This window comes from Pelobates fuscus, chromosome 1 (assembly GCF_036172605.1).
Source record: "Pelobates fuscus isolate aPelFus1 chromosome 1, aPelFus1.pri, whole genome shotgun sequence".
Taxonomy (NCBI): Eukaryota; Metazoa; Chordata; class Amphibia; order Anura; family Pelobatidae; genus Pelobates; species Pelobates fuscus.
Genome location: NC_086317.1, coordinates 148,135,908 through 148,160,028, shown reverse-complemented (window position 1 = coordinate 148,160,028; position 24,121 = coordinate 148,135,908). Strand labels below are relative to the sequence as shown.

The 24,121-nt window shown below is 42.3% G+C and overlaps 1 protein-coding gene across 1 annotated transcript; it reads left to right on the top strand.

Moving 5' to 3' along the window:
* The first annotated feature begins 18,435 nt into the window (after positions 1–18,435).
* LOC134589388 (adenosine receptor A3-like) lies at positions 18,436–22,623 on the top strand. Its single transcript, XM_063444332.1, has 2 exons — positions 18,436–19,068; positions 21,672–22,623. The coding sequence occupies exons 1-2, from the start codon at positions 18,713–18,715 to the stop codon at positions 22,303–22,305; spliced, it is 990 nt and encodes a 329-aa protein (XP_063300402.1). The 5' UTR covers positions 18,436–18,712; the 3' UTR covers positions 22,306–22,623.
* Positions 22,624–24,121: the final 1,498 nt, after the last annotated feature.

Here is a 24,121-nt window from a genome sequence, read left to right as displayed (position 1 = left end):
TATATTTAATCAGTATCAGTCTACGTGTAATTTGATATTAATATATATATATATATAATTATATATATTAATATTAAAATACACCTAGACAGTGTATGTATATGTGTGTATATGTGTATATATATATACTTAGATCATATATATATATATAATATATATATATGATCTAAGTATATAATTTTTTTTTTTTACACTGTTTTAACTTTTTTTTTATTTGATTTCAGCCAGCAGGGGGACTAACTGTCATTTCAGTTAGTCCCCCTGCTGGCATTGCTGCAGCCAGCTATCCCGGCCATGTGATTGTGAGGTCCTCGCAAGGACCTCACTCTCACATGGCCGGGAGGGCTCCTGGAGGGCGGACGTGCCGCGGGGGGCTCCCTGGGAGTCCCCCCAACCGCGATCGCCGGCGTGGGATAGCCGGCGACCGGGTAAGTTACTAAAAACCGGAGGGCGTACTAATACGTTCTGCGGCGTTTAGAGCCGCTTTTAAAAGGACGTAATAGTACGCCCTCCGGTCTTAAGGGGTTAATTTTTGAATCTGAATAAAGATAGTCAAATCCCTGATACACACTGACACAGAGCAGAATAGGGACTGTTCCCCCTACATAGGGTCACTATGTGCCTTTTTTTGGTTTGGTTTTTGAAGCCACAGTGCAGCACCAGAGGGCCTAAAAATTAGCCATGTACACATGCCTGAAAAATTAGGTATTGTTGCAGCCGCTGCTGTAGCAGCGGCCAGAAAAATTGATGTTTGTTTCACAGGCAGAAAGTGCCCTAAAACATGGCGGCCTGAACCCTAGTTGGTGGCGGATAAGTCACGCAAGTCAACCGACATTCAGAGCTAAAATACAGCAGCGTGTGGACCATTTTTAGCCCAAGGCAGCTCATCTCATCAGGCCTTTTTTAATCGAATGTATCGGCCAGTGTCAGTCCCTTCAGGATCCATCCCCTCATTCATCTTAATAAAGGTGAGGTAATCTAGACTTTTTTGACCTAGGCGACTTCTCTTCTCAGTGACAATACCTCCTGCTGCACTGAAGGTCCTTTCTGACAGGACACTTGAAGCGGGGCAGGCCAGAAGTTCTATCGCAAATTGGGATAGCTCAGGCCACAGTTCAAGCCTGCACACCCAGTAGTCAAGGGGTTCAACGCTCCTCAGAGTGTCGATATCTGCAGTTAAGGCGAGGTAGTCTACTACCTGTCGGTCGAGTCGTTCTCTGAGGGTGGATCCCGAAGGGCTGTGGCCATGCGTAGGACTTAAAAAGGTCCGCATGTCCTCCATCAACAACACGTCTTTAAAGCGTCCTGTCCTTGCCGGCGTGGTCGTGGGAGGAGGAGGATGACTTCCACCTCTCCCCCTGTTAGATTCCCGTTGTGCTGTGACATCACCCTTATACGGTGTGTAAAGCATACTTTTTAATTTATTTTGCAAATGCTGCATCCTTTCCGACTTGTTGTAATTCGGTAACATTTCCGCCACTTTCTGCTTATACCGGGGGTCTAGTAGCGTGGACACCCAGTACAGGTCGTTCTCCTTCAGCCTTTTTATACGAGGGTCCCTCAACAGGCACGACAGCATGAAAGACCCCATTTGCACAAGGTTGGATGCCGAGCTACTCATTTCCCGTTCCTCCTCCTCACTGATGTCAATGAAGGTATGTTCTTCCCCCCAGCCACGTACAACACCACGGGTACCAGCTAGGTGACAACGAGCACCCTGGGATGCCTGTTGTGGTTGGTCTTCCTCCTCCTCCTCAAAGCCACATTCCTCCTCTGACTCCTCTTTCTCACAATCCTCTTCCAGTGTTGCCGCAGGTCCAGCAAGCGATGCTGATAAGGCTGTTTCTGGTGGTGATGGTGACCACAACTCTTCCTCTTCCTCTTCACGCCCATCTACGGCCTGATCCAGCACTCTTCGCAGGGCACGCTCCAGGAAGAAAACAAATGGTATGATGTCGCTGATGGTACCTTCAGTGCGACTGACTAGGTTTGTCACCTCCTCAAAAGGACGCATGAGCCTACAGTCATTGCGCATGAGCGTCCAGTAACGTGGCAAAAAAATTCCCAGCTCCCCAGAGGCTGTCCTAGCACCCCGGTCATACAAATATTCATTAACAGCTTTTTCTTGTTGGAGCAGGCGGTCGAACATTAGGAGTGTTGAATTCCAACGTGTCGGGCTGTCGCAAATCAAGCGCCTCACTGGCATGTTGTTTCGCCGCTGGATATCGGCAAAGTGAGCCATGGCCGTGTAGGAACGCCTGAAATGGCCACACACCTTCCTGGCCTGCTTCAGGACGTCCTGTAAGCCTGTGTACTTATGCACAAAGCGTTGTACGATCAGATTACACACATGTGCCATGCACGGCACATGTGTCAACTTGCCCAACTTCAATGCCGCTAACAAATTTTTTCCGTTGTCAAAAACCCCTTTGCCAATCTCCAGTTGGTGCGGAGTCAGCCACTTTTCCACCTGTGCGTTCAGGGCGGACAGGAGTGCTTGTCCGGTGTGACTCTCTGCTTTCAAGCAAGTCAAACCCAAGACGGCGTGACACTGCCATATCCGGGATGTGGAATAGTACCTGGAGAGCTGGGGGGTGCCGTTGATGTGGAGCAAGACGCAGCAGCAAAAGAGGACTCAGCAGAGGAGGTTACGGAAGAGGATGGAGTAGGAGGAGTAGAGGAGGTGGCAGCAGGACTGCCTGCAAGTCGTGGCGGTGTCACCAACTCCTCTGCAGAGCCATGCATTCCATGCTTGGCAGCAGTCAGCAGGTTTACCCAATGCGCAGTGTAGGTGATATACCTGCCCTGACCATGCTTTGCAGACCAGGTATCAGTGGTCAGATGGACCCTTGCCCCAACACTGTGTGCCAGACATGCATTACTTCCTTTTGCACAATCGAGTACAGGTTGGGGATAGCTTGTATGGTAAAAGCTGGCGGGCTAATAGTTCGGACAAGCCAGCTGTCAGACGCTGGGCAAGGGGGTGACTTTCTGACATTGGCTTCTTACGCTCAAACATGTCCTTGACAGACACATGACTGTGGGCAGATGAGCGGGAACTGCTCTAGGCGGGAGACGGAGTGGCGGATGGTTGAGAGGGGGCAAGAAGGACAGCAGTGGTTGACGTGGCTGAAGATGCTGGACCAGGAGGAGGATGGCGGCTTAGAGTTTGCGTGATGCTTGTACTCATGTGTTGATCCCATAGGCGTTTGTGATGTGAGATCATGTGCCTACGCAAAGCAGTTGGACCTAGGTGGGTGTTGGACTTCCCACGACTCAGTTTGTTTTGGCACAGGTTGCAAATGGCATCGCTGTTGTCAGAGGCAGACACACAAAAAAAATTCCACACTGCTGAGCTCTGCAATGACGGCATTCTGGTGGTGGACACAGCATGCGTTGATTGGCGTGCTGTCGGGCTGACCCCGGGTGCCGATGCATGCTGTCTGACTGTGCCACTAGCTCCTTGCGACGACCTCCTCCTGCTTCCAACTCGTCTCCTCCTCCTCCTCTCTGTCTCCCCATCTGAACTTTCGCCCTGTTCTTCTTCTTGCCGAGCAGGCACCCACCCATGTGACATCCATGGACGCATCGTCATCATCAACCGCTTCACTTGTATCTGACAACTCAGCAAAGGAAGCAGCAGCGGGTACAACATCATCATCATCACACCGTACGTCCATGTGTGTAATGCTGCCTGACTGAGACATATCCCTGTTATCTACATCCTCTGGCAATAATGGTTGTGCATCACTCATTTCTTCAAATGGATGTGTGAATAACTCCTCTGACATACCAAGTAAAGCAGCTGTGGTGCTAGTTTTGGTGGTGGCGGCAGGCGGGTGAGTGGTATCTTGAGAGGTGCCTGAAGCTAAGCTGGAGGAGGATGGTGCGTCAAGGTTCCGAGCGGAAGCTGTAGAAGATTGGGTGTCCTGTGTTAGCCAGTCAACTATGTCCTCAGAACTTTTCAAGTTCAGGGTACGTGGCCTCTGAAAACTGGGCATTATTCTAGGGCCAAAGGGAATCACAGCACCATGACCACGATGGCCCCTGTGGGGTGGCCTGCCTCCGCCTGTCATTTTTTGGGGGATTAGTGGTACTATGCGTGCAAGCTACTGTGAGACCAGGTATGAGTGGCAATGTGCACTGGCAGAGGTCTGCAGAGCACACGCTGAAGGCCTGACACACCCGCTTTTAGGACACTGACTGCTATTAGCTTACACTGGAAAACTTTTTTTCTTTGTAAAAGCACGCTATAGAGACACCAGATATGAGTGGCAACTGTCAAAGTACACTGGCAGGGGTCTGCAGGGCACACGCTGAAGGCCTGAAACACCCGCTTTTGGGACACTGACTGCTATTAGCTTACACTGGAAAACTTTTTTGCTTTGTAAAAGCACGCTATAGAGACACCAGATATGAGTGGCAACTGTCAAAGTACACTGGCAGGGGACTGCAGGGCACACGCTTAAGGCCTGAAACACCCGCTTTAAGGACACTGACTGCTATTAGCTTACACTGGAAAACTTTTTTGCTTTGTAAAAGCACGCTATAGAGACACCAGATATGAGTGGCAACTGTCAAAGTACACTGGCAGGGGTCTGCAGGGCACACGCTGAAGGAAGGCCTTAAACACCCGCTTTAAGGACACTGACTGCTATTAGCTTACACTGGAAAACTTTTTTGCTTTGTAAAAGCACGCTACAGAGACACCAGATATGAGTGGCAACTGTCAAAGTACACTGGCAGGGGTCTGCAGGGCACACGCTGAAGGCCTGAAACACCCGCTTTTAGGACACTGACTGCTATTAGCTTACACTGGAAAACTTTTTTTCTTTGTAAAAGCACGCTATAGAGACACCAGAAATGAGTAGGAACTGTCAAAGTACACTGGCAGGGGTCTGCAGGGCACACACTGAAGGCCTGAAACACCCGCTTTAAGGACACTGACTGCTATTAGCTTACACTGGAAAACTTTTTTGCTTTGTAAAAGCACGCTACAGAGACACCAGATATGAGTGGCAACTGTCAAAGTACACTAGCAGGGGTTTGCAGGGCACACGCTGAAGGCCTGAAACACCCGCTTTAAGGACACTGACTGCTCATAGCTTACACTGGAAAACTTTTTTGCTTTGTAAAAGCACGCTACAGAGACACCAGATATGAGTGGCAACTGTCAAAGTACACTGGCAGGGGTCTGCAGGGCACACGCTGAAGGCCTGAAACACCCGCTTTTAGGACACTGACTGCTATTAGCTTACACTGGAAAACTTTTTTTCTTTGTAAAAGCACGCTATAGAGACACCAGAAATGAGTAGAAACATAGAAACATAGAAACATAGAATGTGACGGCAGATAAGAACCATTCGGCCCATCTAGTCTGCCCAGTTTTCTAAATACTTTCATTAGTCCCTGGCCTTATCTTATAGTTAGGATAGCCTTATGCCTATCCCACGCATGCTTAAACTCCTTTACTGTGTTAACCTCTACCACTTCAGCTGGAAGGCTATTCCATGCATCCACTACCCTCTCAGTAAAGTAATACTTCCTGATATTATTTTTAAACCTTTGTCCCTCTAATTTAAGACTATGTCCTCTTGTTGTGGTAGTTTTTCTTCTTTTAAATATAGTCTCCTCCTTTACTGTGTAGGAACTGTCAAAGTACACTGGCAGGGGTCTGCAGGGCACACGCTGAAGGCCTGAAACACCCGCTTTAAGGACACTGACTGCTATTAGCTTACACTGGAAAACTTTTTTGCTTTGTAAAAGCACGCTACAGAGACACCAGATATGAGTGGCAACTGTCAAAGTACACTGGCAGGGGTCTGCAGGGCACACGCTGAAGGAAGGCCTGACACACCCGCTTTAAGGACACTGACTGCTATTAGCTTACACTGGAAAACTTTTTTTCTTTGTAAAAGCACGCTGTAGAGACACCAGATATGAGTGGTGGCACTGACTGGGCAATTGGGCACAGTATCCACTGTGAGCCTGACACAGAAGCTGGCAGGCAACTAACTGCTCTTCTTCAATCTATTACAGTGAAAAACTTTTTTTGGTTTTAAATGCAAGCTTAAGCTATTGTGACACCAGCAGTGAGTGAGTGGTGGCACTGGGCAAATGGGCACAGTATGCACTGTGAGCCTGACACAGAAGCTGGCAGGCAGGCAACTGCAATTACATTACACAAAAAAAAAAAGCAGACTGATGTTCTAGCCCTAAAAAGGGCTTTTTGGGGTGCTGTTCTTACAGCAGAGATCAGATGAGTCCTTCAGGATTGTAGTGGACACTGAATACCCTAGCCTAGCTATCAATTTCCCTATCTAATCAGCAGCAGCTACACTTTCCCTCCTCTCACTAAGCATGCAGCTTCAGAATGAATCTAAAATAGATGCTGGGAGGGAGGTGGGAGGGTGTGGAAGGGAGGGTCTGATGCTGATTTGCTGGAATGTGTCTGCTGACCGTGAGGCACAGGGTCAAAGTTTGCTCAATGATGACAAATAGGGGACGTATCGAACCGCCCATGTGTTCGCCCGCGGTGGCGAACGCGAACACGCTATGTTCGCCGGGAACTATTCTCCAGCGAACAGTTCGGTACATCACTATTGATAATCCACTTTGTTCACCAGCCATGGCAGGTGCCCCATCAGTAGTAATCCCAGTAACTTTCTTCCAAGGCATTTTCATGTTATCTGTGGCAGAACTAACAGAAACAAATAAATCTTTTCCTCTTGTTTGGTCCGTAAGGCTCTGGAGGTCAAGCAATTCTTCAGTCACATTCATTTCATTGTCCACCTCTCTCGTCCACCCCTCTCAGCAACTGAGCTGTGTCAGATAGGTCCGTGCTTTCATCACAGGCTTTTGAAAAGAAGTCAGAATCCACTCTTTTGGACATCAACTGTCTCTTAATATCTGATGAAATAGCTTCAATTCTCCGTGCTACAGTGTTACGAGCCAGGCAAATGTTGGCAAACTCTTGCTTCTTCTCGAGGCAGATATTCTCAACCATTTTCATAACGCATTCTTTGATAGATTTACCTTCAGCAAAAGATTTGGTATTTTTAGCAATTAACGTTGACACCTCATAGCTCGCCCTTGTGGCATTTTCATTTGACTCACAGGCTCTTGTGAAAAATCGCTGTTGTGACATTAAAACTGCTTCAAGTTGCTTACACTTTTCACTGCGGTCGCACCCTGTTAGCTTGTCGTATGTGCTATGTCTCGACTGGTAGTGTCGCTTGACATTAAATTCCTTATAAACAGCCACAGTCTCTTGGCATATCAGACAAACACAGTTATTCCATATTTCAGTAAAGAGGTTTTGGTCTAAGTGCGTTCGCCCAAGCCCTAATTATACTAAGTGTGTTCGCCCGAGCACTAATACACTCCCCAACAAGAATTCACCAGAAATCTATTCTCTCTTTATTCTGTCTCAGATCTCTTTATTTTGTCACCATACAGATCTCTTTATTCTGTCTCAGAATATCTTTATTTAGTCACCATACAGATCTCTTTATTCTTTCACCATACAGATCTCTTCATTCTGTCTCAGTTCGCTTTATTTTGTCTCAGATCTCTTTATTTTGTCACCATACAGATCTCTTTATTCTGTCTCAGATCTCTTTATTTTGTCTCAGATCTCTTTATTTTATCACCATACAGATCTCTTTATTCTGTCCCTTCTCTCTTTATTCCTTGTCTTTATTCGATGTCTCTATATTCCTTGTCTTTATTCTCTCTCTCTGTATTCCTTGACTTCATTCTCTCTCTCTTTATTCCTTGTCTTTATTCTCTCTCTTTTTATTCCTTGTCTTTATTCTATCTCTCTGTATTCCTTTACTTTATTCTCCCTCTCTTTATTCCTTGTCTTTATTCTCTCTCTCTTTATTCCTTGTCTTTATTCTCTCTCTTTGTATTCCTTGTCTTTATTCTCTCTCTCTGTATTCCTTGACTTTATTCTCTATCTCTTTATTCCTTGTCTTAATTCTCTCTCTCTCTGTATTCCTTGACTTTATCTTACTCTCTTTATTCCTTGTCTTAATTCTCTCTCTCTCTTTATTCCTTGACTTTATCTTACTCTCTTTATTTCTTGTCTTTATTCTCTCTCTCTTTACTCCTTGTCTTAATTCTCTCTCTCTCTCTCTCTCTCTCTGTATTCCTTGTCTTTATTCTCTCTCTGTATTCCTTGACTTTATTCTCCCTCTCTTTATTCCTTGTCTTTATTCTCCCTCTCTTTATACCTTGTCTTAATTCTCTCTCTCTCTGTATTCCTTGTCTTTATTCTGTCTCTCTGTATTCTTTGACTTTATGCTCCCTCTCTTTATTCATTGTCTTAATTCTCTCTCTCTCTCTTTATTCCTTGGCTTTATTCTCCTTTTCAATAGCAGCAAAATCCTGAAAGTGCCGTTTAAACTCCCCAGCCAGAGATGCAATGTATAATATTCCTTGTCTTTATTCTCTCTCTCTTTCTGTATTCCTTCTCTTTGATCTGCTTTCTGACAGGGAGAAGGAACACACCAAATCCGATGACGACAACGAGATCCTGCGAGACCACGCAACACAGACTGAGGAAATGCAGTCCCGCAGCGTCAACGAAATACTGTGAGATCACAAGAACGCGAGAACGCAGACTGAAAAAATGCAGTCCCGCAGCGTTCAAAGATCCAGAGACTCTCTGGATCTTTGAACGCTGTGCGACTGCACGTACTCAGCGGCACTCGGGGATAACCTGTGGGGCCGTATTATATCGGACCGCGGGCCGGACTTTGGAAATGTCTGTTATAGATACTCCTTTCAAATCAGCCTAAAAAAAAAGCAAATTCTATGACGTGTTACTCGAAATTAAACATACAATTATTTTCTGATGAACATAAATTAGGAATGGAATTTTCAGTGTCACTCTGGATAATGTTTGTACTAACTTAGGTAACAAGAAAATAACATATCCAAAAAAAAAAAGCTTGAAATTAAAAACATTAATAGAAGAGCTCTTGTTAGCACCAAAACTAAAGAGCACATAAAGCTTGTATCTTAATTAAAAATGAGTTCTAAAGGGAACTCCAGCATTACAAATACAAACAATATCTCTATGGGAAGCCTTTGGGCTCATTATGCAGGGCATGAAGAAGGCGAACATTGGCCCTGCATATTTTGTAGGACTGCAACAAGATATTCCTCTACTGGCTGTCTGACTAATGGGAATGTAAAGATTAATATTTTTAAGAAATGTTACTTGGGGGACCCACTACTCATTTTATGGGAAAATGCCTCTTAGATCAGCCAACAGTATTTAATGTCTGATGGAAGTGGGGCGGGGGCGAGGTCTTAACAGTTTTTCCTTGCTTTGCCATATTCACTATTATGCATAAGACAAAGTAGCAGTGGGGACTTGTCCATAGAGTGTAACAGTACCTGTGCTTGTTGCCAAAGCTGAGACGCAGCTTAGGAAAGCTCTCCATGTGGAGAGGGGCCATCCTCATGTTCCCTATTCTCTCCTCCGGGGTTCTGCCCTCTTTTATGACACGGCGTTGCTGACCCCACGGCCTACCAAAGTGTTTGAATTAAAATGTTTTGTGGGTGTGGCTATAAAATGAAAGAACATTATAAAAAAAAAGCTTCATAGGTAATTGCCCTGTTGTGGTTCAAGTTTTGTTCTCAGTAGCGTGTTTATATTCTTGTGTATTTTTCTGTATTTTTCTGATTCTGACCTTGGCTTTGTTTGACTATTCTACCTTCTATACTCTTATGACTATTGTTATATTGCTATTCCTGATTTCTGACTTCTCTGACTATGGCTTGTCCCTGATTATTGTCTGTCCTTTATGTTAGTGTGTACATTAAGCCCAGCCACACTGAGGTCCAGTATATCCTTGATATATTACACTCAGCATGTTGTAGTCCTTACATTACAATAGGCCAAATGGGCGCTGCAGGTGTAACTCGCAGGGGCTTCGTATGACACTAGATTTGAGGATATGAACCATCGCATCGATCAGATTGCCCATGCTTTGCAGACCTTGCTGACACGCTCAGCAACTCTGCAAAATGAAGGACAAACGTCTCCTGCCATTCCTATATCAGCAGGGTTAGAAGTGTCCCCCACTGGTACTTGCCAGTATGCTGTGGTGGAGCAGCTGATACTTGTCGTGCTTTTTTGAACCAGATTAGTATCCATTTTGGATTACAGCCTCAGGCTTCTCCTACAGATACTGTTCATGTGTCCTTACAAGGTCATTATAGGTGTTAATCCTGTTGCATATTGTCTTGCTCTACTTCCTGCCTTCTGTATACCCAATATGTGCCATGTGTCCCTGTTAAAACCTCTCACATGTAACACGTTCATCTGTTATATAGTGCTTCCGTCTTCTGTTTAGGTTGACAAATATGAAATATAGTCCATTCTTGATTCTCGTATTTCTAGTGATCGGTTCAATACCTGATGGATTGGGAGGTGTTTGGCCCTAAAGATTGATTATTCTGATGTCCATGTTGCTCATCTTCTTAGGTCATTCCATTCTAGTTTTTCTTCTCAACCTGGTCCCTTGCTCCCTGTGGGCATTTCTCAAAGGGAATTCCTGTCAAGGTACCTGTGCCTATTGCACACATTGGGACACAACCTGGGGTTGTCCTCCAAGTGGAGGTGAATCATCCTCATGGTTCCTCTTCTCTGCTCAGCAGTTCCAATGCTGGCTGCTGTAGCTCCACTCTTTTTATGACATGGCGCATGCGCGCCAACATGACGCTGATTCATTACACTCTGTGTCTTGGGTCTCTCTGTATTACTGTCATAGAGGCACTTAGGAAAGTGCCCACCAGATATTTATATTATTGTCATTGATAAAAGAGTAAATTACTGGCATTGCTTCACTTTGGGGAAGGGTTAACATAAAAACTTACATAATTCAATACTGCAGCGCTTTAATTCCCCTTCCTCTCCAACTCCAACACAGACTCACTTGCTGATAATAAATAATGGCTGTCTGAATAAGTTGTTGAGGGCAATTAGATTTGTATGGGATCATTTGTAACATCTGTCCGAACAGAGAGCACCTCAGACATGCTCAAAAAGTCCCCAAAGGGGATTTTTAAAGTGTCTCGTTTATACCCCAACAGGGCATCTATAGTGTTTGCCCCAGACCCACAACACTGTATGTCTGTTGAAGCATGCTGCCAGACTATCACAGGTTTCCAGGCACAGTTTAATTACTGTATTGTCCTATATCCTCAAAATCTTTGTGACAGATCCATCTGTATAACTACTTTTGCTGGTTCGTCTGTTTTATCTCCATTCGTGGAATTACCTGCCCGTATGTCCCTGTTAGTTTATTGCAAGACTATACCGAACAAAACTACCGAACGGACGGCCACCCAGAAGAGAAGTGTGCTGCTGGTTAACCTCTTGGCCCCAATTAGAACGTTGTGGTAAACCGCAGACACCTCTTCATTCTAACCGTATGCAGGGTGGTCGTCGTTCATATGTCGACCACGAGGCGGCGGGCATTTTAAATACGCAAATGAACAGCGGTGTTCGACTAAGAACTTATGGAACTCTAAACGGACACTTTTCCTACCGAACACCGCTGAAACTGCCGACCGCCCTCCTTATCGTCGGACATACGAACACCGGTCCGTTCGGGACTTTTGATGATACGAATGGACTTAACCCAGATAGCTATCCCATGGAGTCAATCGTATACCGAAAGACACATGTGAAAGACTTTGACTCCATGGGGATTGAACTGTGTGCATTGGGTCTGAGTGCTATTCGGTAGTAATATGTTCTCAGATCCAGGCTATCTGGGGATACGTTACACAAATCAGATGTATTCGGTATTTTTACAGTTATGTATTTTTATGTGTTTTTAATGTACCATGTAAAATGGCGGTTTGCCTCTATCCCTGGAGATAATTGGATTTCTTCCCAATTATCTACAGGATAGAGAGGAGGGATTTATTTGTGATTGTCTACTGTACGTTATGTGTCCCAGTCTTCCATCTGGTCCCCTAGGGGAGTGTCCACCAGGTGGGAGACCTGCATAAATACCGGGCAGGTAGCCCTTATTAAAGCAGATTCCTGTTTTACCCGCAAGACGGAGCTTGGTCTCGTGTTTGGGGGGATTGCTACTTGGAAGTGTTATTTTGCCTGTTCTATCTGTGGAAGGAGTTCGGCTGATTCTTTGTTCGGGAGTTTAACGCATTCTCTTATACTCCGTTCGGGAGTTTGGCGTTCGACTGCAACAGCGCCTGTGTCTCTAAATGGGGGAAGATCAACTAAACGGCGGTTTCACTCATTTAAGCTGGGAGTGTCTTAACAATCTTCTTCTATACATTTTATTTTTCTGAGCTTATAATTGTAATAATTCCATATTTTAGCATAATTTATTGTCACAGCAGAAATCTCATTAGCAATTATTTCCTGCACACGAATACATAGTTATATGTTTTAACCCTTTCAATGCCGGGGGTGTGCCACACATTTCTTTGCAATATGTTGGTCGTATTTCCTGCAGTCAAAGGGTTAAATAATGGAATAGAGGCTTTTAAAATAATTATTTTGACAGTTATATTCATTTTGTTCAATATATAAGGAGGTAAGGTTTCTAGAACGAGGAGGTGGAGTCAGAGTCTGTAGATGGAGTCTGGTGCCCCCACCATCTAAAAGCTTACACCACCCTCCACTGCAAAGTAGCCCCTATTTTGTTTTTACAAAAGACATTTAAACAAAATGAATTAATAAGAAATTCCAGTTCAACATATAACCACTTTATAATATTACATTTAGAGTTATGATAAGTTCAGAAGCCTACTTTAACACAGTGTAGTTAAAAAAAAAAAAAAAAAAAAACAAAGTAAAGAAAAATTCAGACATATTGTGTATGACTGCCTCCAATACAGGAAGCATTGCATAACTAGCAATATCCTTCCCCTTTTCACAAAATCACTACTTTTAAAAGAATGTTTCTTTCAAATTGCATATTAAAAGGATGATTATATAATATGCATTATAAAGAGTTCCCTTAAATTAAAAACTAACTGAATACAGCCAAATGAGGTACACTGGAAACAAACTTAAATAAACTCCACACTACCTACTCATTTCCCGTGCCTTCATGGTATATAATATTCAGGGAATTACTTTAGGTGCCCTTGAAGGCACGGGGGAGAATTATCAGTGTGGAGCTCACTATACCAGCTTTCCTATCATTTCTATGATAAGTTCAGAAGTCTACTTTAACACAGTGTAGTTAAAAATAAATAAATAAATAAACAAAGTAAAGAAGTATTCAGACATATTGTGTATGACTGCCTCCAATACAGGAAGCATTGCATAACTAGCAATATCCTTCCCCTTGTCACAAAATCACTACTTTTAAAATAATGTTTCTTTCAAATTGCATATTAAAAGGATGATTATATAACATGTATTATAAAGAGTTCCCTTAAATTAAAAATTAACTGAATACAGCCAAATGAGGTACACTGGAAACAGGGGGGTAATCCCTAATAGAAATAGACAAAGAATTGGCGAAATAGTGTACCGAGAGAATATTGGGAGAAAGCAACAAGAGCTTGTGCTACATAATGACCAAAAATAATATATAAAAGTCTGGAGCACGAGTGTTAAAAAGCCCAAGGGTCAGAAAACAACGAAAAAGATTTATTAAATACTGAATGGTATAAAGAAAACGCCAATAGATTTAAAAGTACTAGACCAAAGTACAGTAGAAGAAAAACAAAAATGAAGACAAATAATAAATCAATATTCTAATGGGTGGAGCCTGACCACGAGCTGGAGTGGTCGCACCACAGCACAGCTCCCGTCCAAAACCCGCAACAAAGCCTGCCAATTGAGGCTTTAAACCCCCAATTGACCCACTCCTGACCAGGGGCACCATCTGTGCACAGCCCAGCAGCCCCTCATGCCGTTTGAGTATCCGGCACGGGTGAACCGACGAAAGCGCAGACCCGCGGCCTACAAACCCGCAGCAGCCCTCGACTGGTCGGCGTTCCTGGGCGGACTTGAACAGCCTGAGCATCCAGCAGTGGAAGACCTCCCCACAGCACCCTTACCTACTCAGGCAGCGATGGGCCGCCGGTCCCAAAAACCTTTACCGGAGACGCCATCAGGGTCCAGGGACATAAGTACCATGCTGCAACAACAACGGCCACCAGCCAAAATGGCGGGAGCAGCGGAACATGACACCATGCAGGTACCAAAGGACCCAATACAGCCTGACCAACCCCCAGAACAGACACAAACACCCAAGGGGACCTCAGATGGGTCTGCCCCAGTCACTTTCAACATCTAATTGGGGAAATTAAAAACCTCCTGGCAACCAGCATAGCAGCCATTAAGATAGACGTGCAGGCTATCGCTGACAGGGTGCAGTCCACGGAGAATGATGTCTCTAACATCAAGCAGGGACTAAAAACCCTACAGAACTCTGTGCTGGCCCTACAGACCCAACAACAAGCACTCTCTCTCCTTTATATCGCCCTCGACGACAGAACAAGACGCAACCACATAAAGATAAGGGGGGTGCCAGATGCCATCTCATCCGACGAACTGCCTCACTATCTGAGGCGCCTCGTGGCCGCCATCCTGCCGCCAACGCATGCCAAAAAAATTCAACACAGACGGGATGTACCGCCTGCCACCCTCAGGCAGAACAGTCCCAAACATGGTCCGAGATGTGATTGTACGCTGTGCTACCTCCCAAGACAAGAGAATCCTGATGACTGCTCTCCGGGGCAAGATGCCACTAACATTTGAAGGCGCACAGCTCACCATTTATCAAGACCTCACCAGATCCACGCTGCAATGGCATAGATCGTTGAACCACCAGCTGAAGTCACCAGCACCCTCAGAGAAGCGGGAATAGAATACCATTGGAGATCTCCCAGATTCCTGGTGGTCACACATAACGGAACTGTCCATAAACTCTCCACACTAGCAGAGTTCCCGACATTCTGTCAGGCTCTGGGCATCCCTGCTCCCATTCAGGATACCAACCAATGATCCACACCAGAGGCCTGACCTCCCCAAGAGCTGTAGAGGCTATAACAACCAATATATATATTGTTCAGCTACAGCTGTTTATAACCTGTTGGCCTAAAGCTATACCCAGTCCACTCATCCCCCTCATTAAAAGGAGGGATCGACCGCTCCTTGTCCAATACCCCCCCCCCCCCGGCCCGCTGGGGCTTCGGGTACATCTAGAAGAAGGCCATAACTCTAAAACCCGATAGGGTTGCCTTAAGCCCATCATTACCATTCAGCCATTCTCCCGAAGCAGTTCACACACTCCTGATACCGTACCAATGTTCGTCCACAACTCCTAGTGCATAATTTTGTACTCACACTATTGTTTACCCTGTATTGCATCCAATAATTAAGTATACTGTATGTTTATTGTGATTCATGACCCACATGGGTACGACATAAAAAAAAAAGAGATTGACAAAAAAAAAAAAACTGATATACTAAAGATGCATGCTTCAGTTAAGTTTCAATGTGATAGGATGTTGGATATCGATGTGTCTCAGAGTAATACGATAAATAAATCAAATAGATAAATATGTTACAGCAGTATAGTCAACTGCAAAATTAATTCTACTGTCCTAAGGATATATGGGTGATGAATACCAGCACACGTCTCTGCTAATGGGAAGACAATGGCTAACTTAGTAATGGGGGAGGGGGGGTAGATGGAGTGCAGGAAGAATGTCAGGGTGGCAAATTGTGCAAGCATATGATTGCTAGACACAAATCAGAGATCACAAAGAATTTCACTTTAAAACTAAAATAGTAATATGAAGATTACAAGTCTAAACATATATTGATGATATATATAATGGTTAGTAAAGCCAACCATTTTACTGCTCGCTCTCTTCTGGCATCATCCCTGCGGACCTTAAACATGCCACTGTAGTACCTATACTAAAAAAACCATCCCTCGACCCGTCCACCCTCTCTAACTACCGTCCCATATCCCTGCTCCCTTTTTCCTCAAAGAAAGAGTAGTCTCTTTCGCTCTCCCTTCAAGTTTGTGGTACCAACATCAGTCAGTTGTTCAGTCTTGGCGTCATACTTGACTCTGGTCTCACCTTTGAGCCTCACATCCAGCATGTTGCCAAATCCTGTAGATTCCATCTTAAAAACATAGCCCGCATCTGCCCCTTTCTTGCACCAGATACTACCAAGGAGCTTGTCCATGCTCTAGTAATTTCCCGCATGGATTATTGTAATCCTCTCCTGATTGGTCTTCCCAATAGCCGTACTGCACCCCTACAGTCCATAATGAACGCTGCTGCTAGATTGATTTTTCTCTCTAGTCGTTTCTCTCACACCTCACCCCTGTGCCAGTCCTTACATTGGCTTCCTGTATGCTATAGGAGTCAATTCAAGGTACTAACTCACACCTATAAAGCACTGAACAACTCTAGCCCCTCTTATATCTCCTCACAGATCCATAGGTATGTCCCTTCTCGGTCTCTCCGCTCTGCCCGTGACCACCTCCTGTCCGTTGTCCGCACTCGTACAGCCAACTCGCGCTTGCAGGACTTCTCGCGGGCGGCTCCCTTCCTATGGAATAGCCTGCCTACCACCATCAGACTCTCCCCTAGTCTTGCATCTTTTAAGAAGTGCCTTAAAACCCATCTCTTTAGGAAAGCTTATGGCCTCCAAGACTAACCCCTACCTCACATACCTGTCTCTTGCCCTCTCCTAAAGGGCAGCCCACCTTATTTGATTTCAAATTCCTGTCCTAATGTGTTTTACACCCCACCTCCTATAGAATGTAAGCTCGATTGAGCAGGGTCCTCTTCACCCTATTGTTCCAGTAAGTTTATTTGTAATTGTCCTATTCATAGTTAAATCCCCTCTCATAATATTGTAAAGCGCTACGGAATCTGTTGGCACTATATAAATGCCAATAATAATAATAATAATAATAATAATTTTTCTCCACGGATTTGCACGGGCCTGCCACCATCCCCCCTTCTTTTTTGTCTGTCTTTCTCACATTCCTTTCTTCTACACCATTGCTTAATGTATACATTGGCAAATCTTGTAAAAAGCACAGTCACCAAAACCTAAGCTGCTTCAATTTTTGTATAATTTGAATACCAATTTTGGCCAGTGTTTGTGACTTAGTGGCTACTAAAAAAGACTGGACATACCCCATTTGCAATACCTTGGATTGTCTATTATTGCAAATGGTAGGCCATCAGGGGGGTAATTTTCATTACTGGTATACCATACGGTCTCAAAGGCAACATAACCAATCTGGTGAATTTCAACGTGAAAAAACTGAAACGCAAGCCTTATATTTGACTCTGTAACTTTTGAAAACACCATAAAACCTGTACATGAGGGGTACTGTTATACTCGGGAGACTTTGCTGAACACAAATATTAGTGTTTCAAAACAGTAAAACGTATCACAACAATTATATCGTCAGTGTAAGTGTGAAAAATGCAAAACATTTCACTTTCACTGTCGATATCATCGTTGTAATACATTTTACTGTTTTGAAACACTAATATTTGTGTTCAGTGAAGTCTTACAAGTGATTTAGTACCCCCCCATGTACAGGTTTTATGGTGTCTTCGAAAGTTACAGGGTTAAATATAGTGCTAGCAAATTAAATTCCTGGTAGGGAGGCTGGGTGGACATTAATTATTAATAATTTGTGTGTGTCTGAATGTGTATGTGTCTGCAAGTGTATGTGTGTGTCTTAATGTGTCTATAAGTGTGTGTGTGTGTATGTGTCTGAATGTGTATGTGTCTGTAAGTGAAGGTGTGTGTCTGAGTGTGTGTGTATGTGTTTGTCTGTGAGTGTGTGTGTCTGAGTGTATGTGTGTGTCTGTAAGTGTATATGTGTCTGTAAGTGTATGTGAGTGTGTGTGTCTGAGTGTGTGTGTGTCTGTGAGTGTATCTGTTTGTCTACAAGTGTGGGGGAGGGGGGCGGGGACATGTGGGGTAAGTGGTAGATGTATGGGGGGCAATTTTCACACCGGCCCCATAGTTTCTAGTTACGCCACTGATCATACAGAACAAATATATGAATCTTTCAAAACTAATTTAAAAAAAAAAAAATCTAAATATGAAATTATTTTAAAAGTTTAGCCAAAAATAATAAATCATTTGAAAAAAGTATCCAAAAATATTAAATTGAGGCCTATATAAAAATAGGCTGGCTAGCTGCTGTCTGGTGTAATCATTAATTCACATTGTGTACTTTTCAAGGTTTTTTTTGCAAGTGGTTGCTTGAGATAAATGAAATGAAGCATGTATTTCAGTATAAAGGATCTTGTAACTTCTCTAAATACAAAACACATAATTAACCACTGACATGTGGATATTTTCCTTTTACTCTCTTGTCACGTTGAAAGATATCAGTGCTTGTTATCTAACCAGTGTCTATTGCAAGCTGTTCAAGTTCAGAAGAAAACAGTTTTTTTTCTGCCTCTCCAAAAAAGGTTGGAACATGGATTAGATGTCCTCTATGTGAGAAGAGAGAAGAGAAACATTTTTAGTACAAGAGGGGATTTTTATGACTTCAAAAACTGAATCTTGACACAGAACATATCAGTGCAATAGACAAATGAGCAAAGAAGATTTTTTGGCTTTCACTTTACATTTCTTTTTATATTCCATTACATTTTTGTCACCTTTTACAACCCTTCGATATTTGATCCTGCCAACACCACCATGGGTAATAATACAACAGATACAGATTTCAACAATTACAGTAAAATTTACATTGCGGTTGAGACAGTTATTGGGATATCAGCTGTCCTAGGTAATATCATGGTCATCTGGGCAGTGAAGATAAACCAAGGACTTCAGAATACGACATTTTACTTCATTGTTTCCCTGGCATTTGCAGACCTAGCAGTTGGAGTTTTGGTGATGCCTCTGGCCATTATCTTATGCTTGGGAATATCACTGAATTTCCACTCATGTTTATTCATCTGTTGCCTGATAATCATATTAACCAATGCATCCATCCTATCCCTGTTGGCTATCGCTATTGACAGATATTTGAGGATAAAAATATCAATTAGGTAAGTTATAGTCAGTTAGTGTGTGTCAGTGTGTGTGCTGATGAATTTCTGTGTCACTGAAAAAGTGAGTGTCAGTGAGTTTATGTCAGTGTGTGTATCAATAGGTTTCTGTATGACTGGTAGAGTATGTGTCTTTGAGAGGTAAGTGTGTGTCAATTAGTTTTTTGTTATTGATAGAGTGTATCATTCAGAGAGTATGTGTCTGTGTGTGCCTATACAATGTATTTTGCTTATAATATGTGCAGGACTGTTAATAAATATTAAAGCAATAATCATATAAATACATATATATGTTCATTACATAAATTCATACACACATAAATACCTAACATATACGTAATAAGGGATTCACATTCAGACTCCCAGCTTTGTTTCTCTATGGCCAAAACATAAAAACTATATCCAAGGTAAAGCATGCATAGGACTTCAAAATAATTATTGGAAACATCTTTATTTAAAACCGAGGATCATTTTGAAATCATTTACAAATCATTTACCAGTAATACTGTCTCTTTCCAGCCTCACCATGGAGCAGGAGCAAGATATATTGAATGGAACCTTCCATTTGAGCTGTGTTCATTATTCTGTCTTGCTAGACAGTCTGTCACAGCATCAGCATCTGATGATCATTTCACTAATCGAATGTCGGAGATGTTGATGAGCTTGTATATATGTCAGACCGGTCATTAGACATGTATTTATTAAACCTTACGTTATAAACAAATCACACTTCTCCTAAAGTTGGAGAGTCAACTCACCACTCCTTCACCTTCACATTCTCACCAACATGACACTATGTCCTTGAGGTAGATTTTTTTTCGAGTCAATGACTGTGTGTTTGAGAACAATGTAATGGCAGCTCCGGTGTAAAATTTCCTGTAAGCTAACTGATTCCATACATTTTTTTTAGTTAAACAGACACTATAGGCACCCAGACTTCAGCTCATAGAAGTGGTCTGGGTGCAATGTCACTGTCAGTGTAACGCTGCAATGGCAATTATTGCAGTTTTTGATAAACTGCAATAATTACCTTGCAGGGTTAACTTCACCTATACAGGCTGTCTACCTGAATTAACAATTTCAGGGACACAGGTGGGGGTGCAAGGGTGGGGCATTGTAAATCAATATAGTGCTAGAAAAACAACTTTATTTTCCCAGCACTATAGTTTCCCTTTAAGACAAGGTGAGGTTAGCCTTCATCCTTGGTCTTAATGCCACAGCTGGGCATAACTTTTTAGAAATTCTCAATCCATTTTTATGATTAATAGGGTTATTCAATGAGTAAGAATAAGAGTAAGAATTCAAAGTGAATTTAGATTGAGTTTCAAATTTAAGGCTAAAGTAGTCAAAATGTCAGGATAGCTGACTTACAGATGTTTCCAATTCAGCTATTTTTACCTCAAATGTTACCTTGAATTCTCACTTTAGTGAATAAGACTGTATTTGATTCATGCATATTTTCTTATACATAGTGGGGTTTACTTATTAGCTCTTATTTACCAACAATGGTGCAATACATATAGATTAATTAATTTCTTGAAGGGATATTAGAGGCATCAAAACAACATAAACTTAAAGGGACACTATAGACACCAGAACCACTACAGCTTAAAGTAATGGTTCTGTTGTCTATAGCCTGCCCCTGTTGGTTGAGCACTGTAAACATTGCCATTTATGAGAAAAGGCAGTCTTTATTTTGCTGGCTATGAACACCTCTAGTGACTAGTGGAATACGATATCCCAGACCTGGACCATAGTCGGTGGGCAGGAGGCCTCCAGGAGTCCGTGGCAAACGTACATGGGAATGTGCGTTTGTCACACATATCCTCTAAATTTAATAGACCTATATGATGGGTCCATGTCTTACTTGTAGTGGAATACAGACCTAAAATTCAAGCGAACCCAGTGGATCCCTACATGAATTTTCCAAATATATCTAAAAAAAATTAGTTGTAACTGATTCATGCATTTTTCACAAATAATTAGTAATTTTACTGTGAATGTCAAGAGCTCAATGCAGTTGATTTACATTAAGCTACTTCCTTTGAGTAAAGAAATGCTTGTTTTTTCAGTTTTAGGAGACACAAGTTCAAAATAGTAGTATGTCCTAGATTTGATATAAATCTTATTTTGCATTCCGGTGACTATCTGATGAAGTCATTGTACTGACCCACTGACTGGGGAATGAAAAGATGGATTAGGATGGTGTGATGGAGATTGCGGGGAAGCAAAGGGATGGATCTGGGTAATGTGATGGATAGTGGATTAGTAAAGGTTATGATTTATAAAAAAAAGTCGGTCAGTGTAGTGAATGAGAAGGTGAATTGATGACTAAAGGGGTGGGTAGAAAAGGTATGGATGAGAGTGGTGGCTTGATAAGTTGGAGAAGTTAGGGAAGTATACATCTTTGGGTATGTGTGAATGTGTGTAGGCCAGGCCAATGACTTCGCAACAGGCCCTGATCTTACATGTAATTTCTCATTATGGGATTAATTATGTGAAAATCAGCTAATATACCTTTTAGTCAGTCCTGAGGTATGTTATGAATATTTTTTAATTTTTTCGTACTAATGAAATCTAACAACAATAATTTGTTTTGACAGGTACAAGAACGTGATCACATCTAGAAGAATTTGTTTGTCCATCTTGTTTGTCTGGATTTGGTCAATTCTTGTAGGATTGGTACCTATGTTTGGATGGAATAACAGGTCTAAACTAGAGGATAACCAAAGAGACTTTTTGAGTTGCAGATTCACAAGCGCCATGAGTATGGAGTATATGGTCTACTTTAACATTTTTGGATGGGTTTTTGTCCCCTTGATAATCATGATGGCTTTGTACGTGGAGATATTCTACCTTATAAGAAAGCAGCTAAAGCAATATGCAAGCAAATCTACGGGGAACGGCTTGTTTTACGGAAAGGAATACAAGACCGCTAAATCACTGGCACTTGTCCTATTGCTCTTTGCATTGAGCTGGCTACCATTGTCCTTCATAAACTGCATTGCTTACTTTGACCCAAGCACTACAAATTCTCCTTCATATGGGCCCATCCTCCTGCTTGCAATACTCTTGTCCCACGCCAACTCAGCCATGAACCCAATCATATACGCATTTAAAATCAAAAAGTTCAAAGATGCATACATGAAAATTATCAAAACATACATCCTCCATCGGGTGATGCTTACAGATAGTGGCAGTGGAGAGCACACACTTGATGAAATATGTCAAGATTAATATTTTCACAAAAAAATGTAGTTGCAAATTTCCACCTAATGACCTTTAAAAACAGAGATGTGCAACTAGAGATGGAGAATTGTGCTGACATTTATACAGAAAATGTCCATCATTTAGGTACACTGTGTATTATGCTTCTTAGTATAAGCATTTCAGTTCATAATGCTGTGAGCATGTCTTCCCTGACATAAGAGAAAAAAAATGTGAAATTCCTTTGGTCACTATTTTGGATCAAAATTGAATCAGTGCTGAATATTCAAACCTTATACCAAGCACTACAAAAGGATTGTCAGCTCCAAGTTAATAAAGAATGCTCAAAAAGGGAGTATTAGAGATGTTCATAAATTGGAAAATGTTCATGATTTCCAAAAAACATGTGTAGATAGATAGATACTCTGACAGCCAGATCATTGATATGTCTAAGTATAGTTAGCCAAAGGAGTGAGGAAAAGGTACGAAGTATAAAAAGTGTACATAAAGGAGAGGGGAATGTTCAAAAGACATCCTAAAAAGCTATAATATGGACGACTATGTAACTATATCAGATTAATTTAGTGCTTCACGATCCACCATTCAAAGACATACAAGAGTCGCCAGAACAGCTTTAGATTAGGTAAGCAGTTTTGGTTAAAGATAGAAACATAGAAACATAGAATGTGACGGCAGATAAGAACCATTCGGCCCATCTAGTCTGCCCAGTTTTCTAAATACTTTCATTAGTCCCTGGCCTTATCTTATAGTTAGGATAGCCTTATGCCTATCCCACGCATGCTTAAACTCCTTTACTGTGTTAAGATCATGCCCCTGCAGTCTCACTGCTCAATTCTCTTCTATTTATGAGTTCAATTACATTTGTTTCTGTTTATGCAGCCCTAGCCACACCTCTGCTGGCTGTGACTGATAACTGATACAGCGTGCATGTAAAAATTTGTTTTATTTCCAATCAGAGATGTGCAGAGCCTTCCTAAACACTTCCTGTAAAGTGAGATCTAATGTTTACACTTCCTTTATTGCATATTCTGCATATAATTTGCATATAATTTAGTATTTCTTTTCCACTATTCTGTTAATAGCTTTCTATACTCTACAGAAGCCTCCTGTATGTAATTTTACATTCAATTTACATAGGGGAGGAGTAGCTAGGGTGACATGGACAGAAACAAAGGTGATTCAAGATTTGTGTTCTATGACATTTTTGTTTCAAATTGTGATTTGTTTTAATAATAAACCTATTTCAGCTCCAAGAATCTGTCTTGATTTTGTATATAATGTATATTAAATGGGTATTAACATACAATCAAGAGGGCTAAATCATAGCCTTTTGCCAGGAATGGAGATACCCTAACCTAAAGGAAACAGTAAAGCTACATGTACCAGTCCTTAGAGTGGCCTGGCTAGTGCCAATTCAGATAAATGAAATGTCTGCAAGCAGACTGAATAAATGATAGACAGGCCAAGGTCAGGATAACAGAAAGCAAGAATAGTCAAACAAGCCCAGGTCAGAAAACAGTAAATCCAATATTTAGTTGAAACACACTCTCAGGTAACAAGAACTATGACAGGGCAAGGAAGCAAGGACAACCAGGAAGTATATATAATGTCAGCATATGTGGTGCTTTTTGATTATGTATACACACTTGTGGACCTGTGTAACCAATCACAACCCAATGTATTGGTATGGATACATTGGGTTGTGATTGGTTACACAGGTCCACAAGTGTATATCATCAAAAGGCTACACTTCCAGAAGTGGAAGATGGAGACTCCAGGGCCCCCTCGTCAGTTTACAACCTGCTGTGCCACCGGACCACTAGGA

Excerpts from the sequence above, each read along its gene's own strand:
- LOC134589388 (XM_063444332.1), top strand. The coding sequence starts at position 18,713 with ATGGGTAATAATACAACAGATACAGATTTCAACAATTACAGTAAAATT. Across the intron at positions 19,069-21,671 it reads AGGATAAAAATATCAATTAG|GTACAAGAACGTGATCACAT; the intron begins GTAAGTTATAGT and ends TTGTTTTGACAG.